The 12,238-nt window shown below is 37.1% G+C and overlaps 1 protein-coding gene and 1 non-coding gene across 2 annotated transcripts in view; both read left to right on the top strand.

The window, feature by feature from the left end:
* OR6S1 (olfactory receptor family 6 subfamily S member 1) overlaps positions 1 to 1,204 on the top strand; it is a 16,135-nt gene extending 14,931 nt beyond the window's left edge. The window contains 1 exon segment of the mRNA XM_074284759.1: positions 236 to 1,204. Coding sequence (XP_074140860.1) covers positions 236 to 1,204 — 969 coding nt within the window.
* Positions 1,205 to 10,739: 9,535 nt separating this feature from the next.
* On the top strand, positions 10,740 to 10,829 carry TRNAY-GUA (transfer RNA tyrosine (anticodon GUA)). The gene is given in 2 exon segments: positions 10,740 to 10,776; positions 10,794 to 10,829. It is a non-coding gene; the product is annotated as a tRNA-Tyr (tRNA).
* Positions 10,830 to 12,238: the final 1,409 nt, after the last annotated feature.

Genomic DNA, 12,238 nt, shown 5'->3' with positions numbered 1-12,238 from the left:
ACTTATTTTGAGAAAGGTAGTAGTAAAGGAAGCAGGCTTTTTATTTTGAAGGTTTAGGTTTCTACACCTGGACTTCAGCTATTCTTTAAAAGTATCCAGCCTGTTGGAAGATGACCTTAGCTCCATCTAGTTTTGGTATGATGTCCCAATGAGGAAAGAAAGTGAGAGGGAGAGGGGCAGGTAAGTACCTAGATGTGCATTCTTTCACCATGATTATCCTTCCCTTTTTCCGCAGGTGAGAAAACTAGTGGCTATGGGCAGGAATCAGAGCAGTGGTGTGACTGAGTTCATCTTGGCAGGCTTCCCCACTCTTCACAGCCTGCAAACTGAGCTCTGTTCAATATTCCTGCTAGTGTACCTGCTGACACTAATGGGCAATATGGTCATTATAAGTGTGGTAGGAGCTGATCCCCGCCTGCAGACTCCTATGTACTTTTTCCTGGGGAACCTCTCATTCCTGGAGATCCTGATCACTTCGGTGATTATTCCAAGATGCTGACTAACTTCTTTTTCAGGTCAGCATACCATCTCTTTCACTGCCTGCATTATTCAATTCTATTTCTATTTCTGCCTTGGTGCTTCTGAGTTCCTGCTTCTGGCTATCATGTCTGTGGATCGTTACCTGGCTGTCTGTCATCCCTTGAGATATCCTATACTGATGCGTGGGGCCATATGCTTACGATTGGCTCTGGTATGCTGGGCAGGGGGCCTTCTCCCTGTGATTGGTCCTACTGTAGTTGTGGCCTTGCTGCCTTTTTGTGGCCAGGATGTAGTGATCCAACACTTCTTTTGTGATAGTGGCCCCCTGCTTCGTCTGGCATGCACCAACACCAAGCAATTGGAAGAGGTTGATTTTGCTCTGGCTTCAGTGGTCATCATGGTGTCTCTTCTGCTTACTGCCACTTCCTATGGTCACATTGTTTTGGCTGTCCTTCGAATACCCTCAGCCTCAGGCCGACAGAAGGCCTTCTCCACCTGTACCTCCCACTTGATGGTGGTTACGCTCTTCTATGGAAGTGCTATCTTCCTTTATGTCCGACCATCACAAAGTACTTCTGTTGGCACAAACTGGGCAGTGACAGTAGTGACTACTTTTGTGACGCCACTAATGAATCCTGTCATTTATACCCTTCGAAATGAACGAGTAAAGGTAGCTTTAAAAGATATGCTTAAAAAAATGTTAGCTTGTTCCAGGCATTTCTGATATCATTAGAGTTATGGTAGGAAAAAGAAAGAAATTAAGAAGAAAGAAGAGATCTGATTTGCCTCTGCATTCTTCCTGTTGCTTTGGTACTGCATGAGAATCAGGCTTGTCTCCATACGTGATAGTCCTTCAATCTTAGGAAAATCTTTCTCACTACCATGTTCATTCTATTAACATCTTCAGCAACACCAAACTGCAGAATTCTAGAACTAGCAAAGACTTAAAAGGATTCACCTAACTCTTACTCCTTTTCTTTCTCTTTTTTAATATTCCTTTTCTTAATGAAGGATTCACAAGCCAAGTTAAAAAATTGTCATTACCAATTACAAATATCAAATGAATTTTCTGATTCTTTCTGATTAAATAAATTTCCTTAAAGTCAGCAAGTTTGCTACAAATATGAAAGTTTACAAGACCTTTTTTTACCTAATGAGCACAGAAAGACATGCCAGTAAATCAAGTCTGATTGCTTGAACCTTTTTAAAGCTGCTTGTTACCCCTAAATACTTATTATCAGGTAGAAAAGAAATAAAGAAAATTGAACCAAGCGACTAGTTTCCAACTTAAAGAAATGCCAATAGTCATGGAAGCTTGAGACCCCTGAAGGGTTTATGGGGAGTAACTTTTGATCAGCTCTTCTGCTTCCCATATTTCATCTTCATCTAGCTTCAGGTAAAAATGTCATGAAAGACTATTTTATTTCTTGTCATTGGGACATATTATCTTTAATTATAACACTTTTCTTTTCTGTCTTCTATAAAACTCATATTTATTTTTATTAAAGTTGGGGTGGAGATGAACTTATTCTGGGAAATACTGGCAATTTAAATGAGTATTTACTGGCCAATTGAATGTGATAAATAATGGTAGCTTTTATGATTTTTTATAAAAACTATGTTCTGTAATTCTGCAACTATCTACCTCATAAGATGCTAGGGAGCAGATGGGCTCATACCAGAGACAGGTATGAGAGAAAGATAACAAACAAGGTGATATTCATCAGTAAGAATCTAATATCAGATAGTGATGGAGAAATAAATGTACAGAGATTTCCAGATAAAGGACAATTAAATTTAAGAGCTTGGTGAGTAAATTGTCTTTAAAATGATCTAAAAATATAGGCATGTTGAAAAATGTTAATACACTGGGAAAGAGTGGTTGATAGAAACTGGCTTGAATTTCCAATTGCCTTTCAAATAGATCACACTGAATGTCTCATAAATCTTAAACTCAACATGCCTAAAACAGAACTCATTATTTTTGCCCTTCCAATCCTATTTTCTGTTATTGTCTAGAGAACCACTAGCCTCCCAGTTCCTTAGACTCACAACCTAGTTGTAATTCTACACTCCTCACTATCTTCCAACTCCTTTATCCAATTTGTTGCAAAGACCTATTGATTTTTCCAACATCTCTGAAATAAGGCACTTTATGACCTTTGATACTATTATCACTAGAATACAGAACTTCATCACCTCACATTTGGACTATTCAATAGTTGGTTGGTTTGCCTTTCTCTCCACAATCCAGTCCATCCTCCATTCAGTAAATGAAGTGATTTTTCCATATTTGTAAGTCCTACCTAAGCATCCTCCTTCATACTCAATAAACTATAGTAGTTCCCTAACATCTCCAGAATCAGCTGAAAAATTCACTGCTTGGTGTTCAAAATCCTTCATAATCTACTTCTCCCCTACTCTTCTGTAGAGGGCCACAGACAGTGGGTGAACTCTGGGTAAGGTATAAGACCTTTCATCCCAGAAGGAACCTGCTGACAATGTCTGGTTTGTCTCTCCATTTATTTCCCTTTGGTGTTTTTACCCTTCCTGAGAAGTCAGGAAGGGCATGACCACCTGTGTTCTATTTGAAGCAAGGGATACTTACAGTATAGAAAGGCATTTGCATATCTATAGTAGGGTGCTTATAGTTAGCACTTGCTCAATGTGATGTGATGATATAATGGTTCTCTACTTGGCACATATTTAGTGTGCTGTAATGATGTAATCATACCAAAGCATTTAAGGGCTGAGAGGACTTGAAATAAGGACACTCCATCTTTGACCATTCTCATGAGTCTCCTGCCTCTTTCGCTCCACCACTAAGACCAAATCTAGTCCCAAGATCCTCTAGAGAGCTAGTCTGGATGGTACATTTTGGCACCCCAATTTGGGGGCTCTAGAAGGACTACACCTTTCCAGTCTTGCACTTTATATTTCCTTTTTGATCCAGTAGCATTCACCTTTCTATTTCTAGACAAGTCATTCCCTTAGGACTGGAATGTTTTCCCTCCTCATCTTTATCTCCTAGATTCCCTATAATCCTTCAAGTCCCAGCTAAAATCCTACTGTCTACAAGAAGTCTTTCCCAAACTATTATAACTCTAATTTTTCAGGATGAACATTTTGTTTGAAAAAAAAAAAAGTCAAATAAATAACCAAAGCTTTCCTTATAGAGTAGAATTTGGCTGAGATCACCAGTAGTTTAACCCATATAATTAGCTGGTTAGTGGTAAAAGAAACTTTAGTCCAGCTCTGTGATAACTATTACTTAGCTAGTTATAATTTCCAGAGTAACTCCTCTCAGTGTTTGTTGATCAATTAATAACTTGACCTGTTATAATCTCTCTCTCGTTCCTGTCTTTTACATGCAAACCTTCCTCTTCATTAACTCACTAGTAATTTTTTAATCTTATCTTTGAAATATAAATCTTCTTTTGCTGTTTGGCAGTCATAAAATCCAATTGTACCTTTTTTTTCCCTTGATGAAATTAGCAAAATTATATAAGTTATATGAAAACTCTATCTGGAAATCAGTTGTTATTTCTAGATACCATGAGACTATGCAAAGCATAAAATAAATCCGTTAATGAAATATTTTTGCATGTTGATATTTATGATTGGCAGTAGTATCTATCAGTGAATCCATGGATATTTCCACATCACAGCTATTTATTTGCATGCTATCTCCTTCATTAGATTCTGAACTACTGAGAGTTAGGGATTTTTTTTTCCTTTTAAAAAAATACTATTCTTTTTTTTTATAATATTATTTCTATTTATCATTTAACAGTGCCCATCACATTGTAGCATTGTAGGTGCATAATAAATGCTTATTGCCTAAGTGTCATATCTTGTATTTATCTTTAAAATTTCCATATGTGGTAAGGATGCTGTAGTGGTTTTTTCATTTCCTGTTACACTATTGATTCTTATCATATATATACCTCTAATGATTTCTACATAAGGAAGGTTTGCAAAAGAGTAGAGAAAGAGGCAATGAGGAGGAGCAGGTTATGATGAGACATCTAGATTTTCAGAGATTTGTTGAGGGCAATAAACAAACCCTAAGTTGACTCAAATTCAGAGGGCATGGGGAAAGTCCAGAAGAATAGATTTTTCCCACCTGTCAGTGATGCAATAATATTATGAAACTGAATCTAGTCATTTATGTGAGTGGGAAAATTAACTATTAACCCAAGATGTTTCTGTCCAGAATTAGTCCCCATACAGATTATAGTTTAAAAAAAAAAAAAAAAGGAAAATTCAATTGATCTATGGTCTCATGACATTTTGTATATATATATTCCAATGGAGTATAAAAGCTAACCAGTGATTAGTTCTCATTTTTGCCAAAAGACTAGATCTTTTCTGGTCACAGTTCCGGGCAGCATACTTTACAACCTTCCTCTTATACATTTTTTACTGGTAATTCAGTCAACTTGCACCCACCACTTGTGCATTTCTCCATTACCTTTGGATGACCCTCTTTTTACATTGATATTTCATGAATTACAATCACACAGCATCACTAGAAAAAATTTTTTAAAACATAGCCTTTATTTGAAGGGGAAGTTTGAAGTTCTTAAAAGTACTATACAGGCAAAAACTAGGTTTAGATCAACATCTTATACTCTACTTCCCAATTTCAAAATAGATATATGACCTTATTATTAAATATTATACTATAAAAATTAGTTCATACAAATAGAAGATATATGCTTAACTAATAAGACATAGAGGGAAGAAGTAAACAAGTATTTACTACAAATCTACTATGTGTTGGATACTACACATGTAGGTGCCATTATTAGCCTTATTTTACAGGTAAGGAAACTGAGGAAGATAACAGGTGACTTGCCCAGGGTCACATAGGTCATAAGTATATAAGTCAGGATTTGAGCTCAGGTATTACCAACTCCCCTGTAGCACTGTGTCATCTAGCTGCCTAGAGGGAATTATATAAAATAAATGAGATAACCTTGATTAAAAGTATGAAAACAAAGAGTACCTAAAAGTGCTAAAGACTTCTTGATTTTACTCTTTTTTTAGATGCAAAATGGATAAATTCTTTTTTCTTAAAAAAAAAATGTATTTTTATGCTTGTATTTTATTTTATTTTTATAAAGCTTTTTATTTTCAAAACATATGCATAGATAGTTTTTAACATTCACCCTTGCAAAACTTTGTGTTCTAAATTTTTTTCTCCCTCCCTTTCTCCCACTCCCTCCCCTAGACAAGTAATTCAATGTATATTAAACATGTTCAATTCTTCTTTAGAAATTCCTTCAATTATCATGCTGCACATGAAGAATCAGGCCAAAAAAAAGGAAAAAAATTAAAAAGAAAACAAAATGAAAGCAAACAACAACAACAATAAAAAAGTGAAAATATTATGTTGTGATCCACTCAATTCCCCCAGTCTTCTCTCTGGGTGCAGATGGCTCTCTCCATCACCAGTCCTTTGGACCTGGCCTGAATCACCGCAATATTGAAAAGATCCATGTCCTGCAGAATTAATCATCATATAATATTATTATTGCTGTGTACAATATTCTCTTGGTTCTACTCACTTCACTTAGCATCAGTTCATGTAAGAATCTCCAGGTCTTTCTGAAATCATCCTGCTGATTGTTTCTTATAGAACAATAATATTCCATAACATTCATATGTCATGACTTATAAAAGCATTCTCCAACTGATAGGCATTCACTCATTTTCCAGTTCCTTGCTACTACAAAAAGAGCTGCTACAAACATTTTTGCAGCAATAGAGAAATTGCTGAATCAAAGGGTATGCACAATTTGATAGCCCTTTAGGCATAGTTACTTATTGCTTGATGGAATGGTTAGATCAATTTTGTTTTTCTCATTTTTTTTTCCTTTTTGATCTGATTTTTGATTGATTTGATTGATCTTTCACACCATGATAATTGTAGGAATATATATAGAAAAATTGTGCATGTTTAACATATTGTATTGCTTGCTATCTAGGGAAGGGAGTGGAGATAAGGGAAGGAAAAAAAGTTTTGAGCACAGAGTTTTTGCAGGGGTGAATATTGAGAATTATCTATGATGGGTTTTGAAAATAAGCAACTTGAATTAAAAAAAAAAAACAACATAATAGATTAGTTTACAACTCCACCAACAATGTATTAGTCTGACTTTACTCTTAATGCTGCTTGTGTCCGTTGCAGTCTCACACAGAGAATTAAGAACATCTAATGTCATGCCACAGTTCTCTTTTATTGTCCTGACTCAGTTTCCCTAATTCTCCTTATTCAGTTTCCCTAATTCTCCCTCAGTTTATACTTGTTCTGCTCAATCCTGCAAAACCACCCTTCCCTCTTAATCAGAATATTTGATAAGGATAAAAGATCTTATGTTTTAGAATATCAGAATGCCTCTCCCCATCCCAAGATATCAGAATATCAGATACCGTCTTACCTAGATGCCTTTCCCCATCTCCAGCTTGCCTCACCCTATGATGTCATCCCCCTCTCTGATGGCTCCACCCACCCTGTCAGAGTCCCGGTCTCACTTTCAGCATCCTGACTCTGCCCCTGCCTCAGTCTCCTTCCTGAGTCTGAGCCATGTGTATATAAGTCATTGAGAACTCACATTGGTGGTTGGATTCTTTGAGACCATAGTCTCATTCAGCCCTGGAACCAAACCTTGGATCCACTTGGTCCCAGTAAATCTCTCCCTTTTAAATAAATTATTAAATACTCTTTAATCTCTTGCCTCAGTTTTTCCATAGTTACACTAATATTATAACCACATTCTTCAAACTTCAGAATCTCAGCACCTGTTCACCAGTGAAGATCAAAGACCAATATGAAATGTTCTGTCTAAAAATACATTGTTGTTAGATTAAGTTTAAACTTAAAACTGCAAGAATATGAGATGAATGTTGCAATTTCTAAATGGGAAACACAAGTATATTTATTTAAGAAAAAAATCTACTCCCTTAGCTATGCTCACTCACTTACTACAGCTTTGAACAAGGATTTGGCTATGAGTCCTATTCTGACCATTGGAATCTGATGTTTTTCGCTTCATTCACCCAGACCTATTTTAAATTTGTCCTTTCTGAGGATGGAACAAACCAGTTCCTTAAATGGGGAAGACAGGGCTACATGGAGGAAAAAGCAGACTCCCTCTAGACTGGATACTAGTGAATCCAAGTTGCCATTCTTCCACCAAAATTTCAGATGTTCAGAATTAAGGGACTAGAGAAACTGCAGGGATGAAAAAACCTTTTTTTTTCAATCTTTTCAGAGAAGTCAGGTCTTCTTGAAGCTAATGTCCTTCATTCAAAATCCTAGTCTTATCTCCAGTCATTCTCTCTTCTTTCTCTCTTTGGTTTCTCCAAAGTCTCTTTGCCAATCTGAAATTACAACTTTATCTCCCCCACAAGCAGGACTTTTAAGGAACCACCTAGAATGTCAAGGATCAATTCCTTTCTGAGAGGACAAGAGATTATTTATAACATATTTTTTTTTTATCCATTCATGGACTCTTATGAGTACTTTGCATCATACTTACTTTTTAATGGAGTGAAATAAAAGTTGTCCTAGTCATTCTTGAAATATGAAATCTGGGAGCCTGTTATTCACATTTGTGGGAAATCTAGATATAAGCTAAATATAACCCAATTTGGAGTTTTTTTGGTTTGTTTGTTTTGCTTTGTTGTTTTTTTTTTGTTTGTTTGTTTTTGCTTTTGTTTTTTTCCTGGAGCTATTCTAGGTGCAGGAAATTAATCAAAGAGAAAAATGGAACTTTCTTTGGGGTAGCACTAGGATCTGATGTCCCTAGGGTGAGCTCAAGGTCTTGAGGGACATTGTGCCACAAATTCTAGTAATATTGAACAAGCAGCCAGATGAATAGTAAAGAAATATTTGAGAATTGTTTTAGTTTTTACTATTTAGAAAGCTGCTTAGAGAAAGAAGAATTAAAAAGGACTTTATGTTCCCTATCTAATATACTTTGGATCTGTCCATTCCGGTTCCCGGTTCTGTTTCTCTCTGAGTCTTGAGTAAAGGAGCCAAAAAAGAAACCGAGATTAAGTTTAATTGAGCAGAGTTGTCTAGATTGCTAAACGTGTATCAAGTAGTGGTGTAGAATCTGAGGAAAGCTTCAGACTTTAATGGGATGAGAGTGGGGAAGTGCTAACCTAGAACTGCTAGTTATACCACTCATGGTTGTCAAAGCTTTTTAATATCCTGTTGGAATCTGAATGAGAAAGAGAATCCTCTCCATGTTGGACTAGGAAAGAAGGAATTGGGAATATGTTCCTTTGGGGAGGAGAATCAATCCACATTTATTAAATGTCTACTATGCCAAGAATTGTATTAAATTCTGGAGAGACAAAGGAGGGGAAGGGCAAAAGAAATCTCTGCTGCAGCTGAGTTTAGAATCTAATGAGGGAAACAATGAATAAAAAAATGTGTGTACATATAAACAAATTTTATACATGATTACTAGGAACTAATTCAGAGAAGACAGCATTAGAATTGAGAGGGGTTGGAGAAGGCTTCCTGAAGATGGAATTTTAGCTGGGATCTAAAGGAATCCCGGGAATGCAGGAAGTGAAGATTAGGAGGGAGAACATTCCAAGCTTGGGGAATGTCAGAGAAAAAGCATGAAAATGGGAGATAAAATGTCTTGTTTGTGGAATAGCAAGGAAGTCCGAGTTACTGGATCAAAGGGTACATGTTGGGGATTAAGGTGTAAGAAAACTGGAAAGGCAAGAAGACAGTAGGTTGTGAAAGGCTTTAAACACAATTTAAACTCAACATATCCAAAACCGAACTTACTATCTTCCCCATTACTGTAAAGGACTACACGGCCCTTTCAGTCTCTCAGGCTTAAATAGGTGAGGAATCAGAGAAGAAGAGGATTAAGGCAGATTCTCTCAATGTTTTTACTGTAAAATAAAAGGAGGCGTTCTCAGCTGAGGTAGTGTCGAGAGGGGAAAGTTTAAGGAGGGAGAGAAATCCTTGGAAAATCTCCCGTAGAGAATGAGTTGATAAAGCAGGTAGAGAAGAATTGCTCAGCCGCAGTAAGGGCCTGATTGAGATGAACACAGAAACGTGGTACGATTTCTCCTACTCTCATTAACGACTTGTGTGTCGAACAATGGTGGAAAATAACGGGAGGATGCAAGGCTGAGATTTTGCTGGGTATAAGCGAGCAGATGGTATAAGGACTTAAGGGAGGAGAACACTATGGAATTGAATTGGTTTACCAAAGGGTCAAAAAGAAGAGAGTGGTCAGTGAAGGGGAGATAACCTAGGAGAGAATAGAAGAGCCAAAGGTTTGGAGGTCATAGTGCAAAAAGTGCGGAATGTTATAAGGGAAGGAAAAGAAAGAGGTGAAAAGTCAATAATGATTGGATAAGGGAATTTTGAAGTTCTTGGATCTGGAGGTGGTATTTTGTGGGTGAAGGCGAGTTCAAGAGGGTCGTCACCATCTTTGCGTGTGACCCACGTGGGTGCCCGACTGGGTCGTGGGAAGTGAATAGGCAGGAACTGAGAGGGTGGGGTACCTGAAGGAGAAATCTGAAGGGAGGGTAGGGGGCGGGGAAAACAAAAACTGTAAATCATGGACCAGCACCTGGAGAAAGAAGGGAAGTGACGCGGAAGTCTTTAGGCAACAGCTACCAGGTTTTGGATTGGGGGTAGAAGAGAGTGAGCTTCAAAGTAGGAGGGGTTACTTGGTGGTGAAAGTGGAGAGCAAATCCACCGGAAAGCCGTGGTGGGCAACAAAGAAAGCTCCGCCTCTCTCGCCTGGACCCGGGAGTCTAGGGAAATCTGTACAAGTACAACCAATACGAGGGGCAGGGAGGCCGTTTCATCCGAAGTCCCCACGTTCCAGCAAGAACTAGAAAATGGAAGGAGAAAGAAAGGAAAAGATTGGGGGGGGGGGGAGAAACGGATAAGCCCAAGTTTTCTATAGGCTCATGCAAAGATTTTCCAGAAAAGGCGAAGGTAGAAGAGAATGCGAAACAGAAAGACTGAGGGGTTGGGCTCCGAGACTTACTAGTGAGCTTGAGGAGAAATGAAGCGGGGTACACCCACAGTTACCTGAGTGGTAAGCATTAGGCGACGCCCAGAGGAAATGGAAAATACGCACGTTGTATTGTCCGGCTAAATATTCTAAGTGACGTAATTTTCTTGGTTATAAAAAAAACAATTCAGGAAAAGATTTAGCATGACATCTTTGAAATAGGGCTTACGTAAAGATAACGCAAGACACCCTTCGATAGCTCAGTTGGTAGAGCGGAGGACTGTAGTGGTTGAGCCCGTGGTCATCCTTAGGTCGCTGGTTCGAATCCGGCTCGAAGGAGGTGTTGACGTTTTGGATGTTACTGAAGTAGGTAACATCTTTCGCTTTGCCGCGTCACTTAAATCCAACTCACCCTTGAGTCCAGACTTTACCCCCTTATGTCATTAGTCCTCTTTGAAAACAAACACCGACCATAAATGAGTTAGTAGCAACGTAGAATGGAAGTAAATGCACACTCCGGACTGGACTTTTGAACTGCACTTCTGTCTCCAGTAACTTGCAAAGGAATCTAAAATCTAATATTTTTCCATGACCTTGCGGAGAAGAAAATCGAAGAGCACCAATCACTTTTGCATGAGACTAATGAAATCTGGTAAATAGAATAAGATTAAACTGAATATAACTCAATTGAGTACTGGCCTTGATCAATATCTCACTAGAATTCTGCTATTGATAAAAGAAAAGAGATGTTGTTGAGACAAATTATGGTGAGATTTAAGACCTAGGATAGATTATTACCTCCTGACCCTCTACAAATCCCATTTGCTTATTTAAAAGATGAAATCTATAGACTTCAGTTATCATAGATGAGAATAATCACAGAATATTACATAAAAGCACAAGAGGCTAAACCAATGAGTAGCAAAATAAAACATGTGAGAGGAACAAAATGTAAAAGCATAGAGGTCAAATTGTTTACATGATTTATTTTTTTTAATCACTCAAATATTTGGGTAGCTATACTATTAGGATCAGTTCCATGGACATTGCATCTTGTCATGTTTTTTCCTAAAAAGCTGTAATTGAGATTCCAAATTGTTCACATGATTCCCTAACTATATTAATGATTGTTCTACTAAGTTTAATTATTTTTTAACTCATAATCTATATTAGTTTGTTCTAAAAAGCTTATGGTATAATTTTTGCTGATTTATCCATAAATTGAGCAGTCTGAAGTTTTTATAAGAGCTGTAGCGGAAACAGCATGATGAAATAGTTGATATATCTGCTAGAATTCTATCAGTGAGTAATCCCACAAATTTCTTCTACTACTACTATTTTCTAATTTTCCTTGATGTTGTCTTAAATCTGTTTACCTGCTGACTTATAGCAATTATGATTAATCTTATTAGACATTATCACATAGGACAGATGTTCCATAATAACAATCATAGATATGGAATTTGACAAACATTTGAATAGTAATACATTGCAATAAAATACAATTGTAACATTTTACAATATATCCTTCTAAAACATTCATGATTTGGATTCTAGTGCCATTCCTTAAAACAATATCTGCAGTTAGAAATATCTGTGGTTTATTTTTAAAATATGCTGTATGGTATATCTCTGAAGGATTTGAAAAACATCATGGAATTCCATATCTGAAATGCGAAAATTTGTGCCATTCAATGTCCCAAATACATTGTATCAGGAGACTCATCTAGAGACTGGATAATTTGGGG

Source organism: Sminthopsis crassicaudata, chromosome 2 (genome assembly GCF_048593235.1).
Source record: "Sminthopsis crassicaudata isolate SCR6 chromosome 2, ASM4859323v1, whole genome shotgun sequence".
NCBI classification, from domain to species: domain Eukaryota; kingdom Metazoa; phylum Chordata; class Mammalia; order Dasyuromorphia; family Dasyuridae; genus Sminthopsis; species Sminthopsis crassicaudata.
This window is presented reverse-complemented; position numbering and strand designations above follow the sequence as displayed.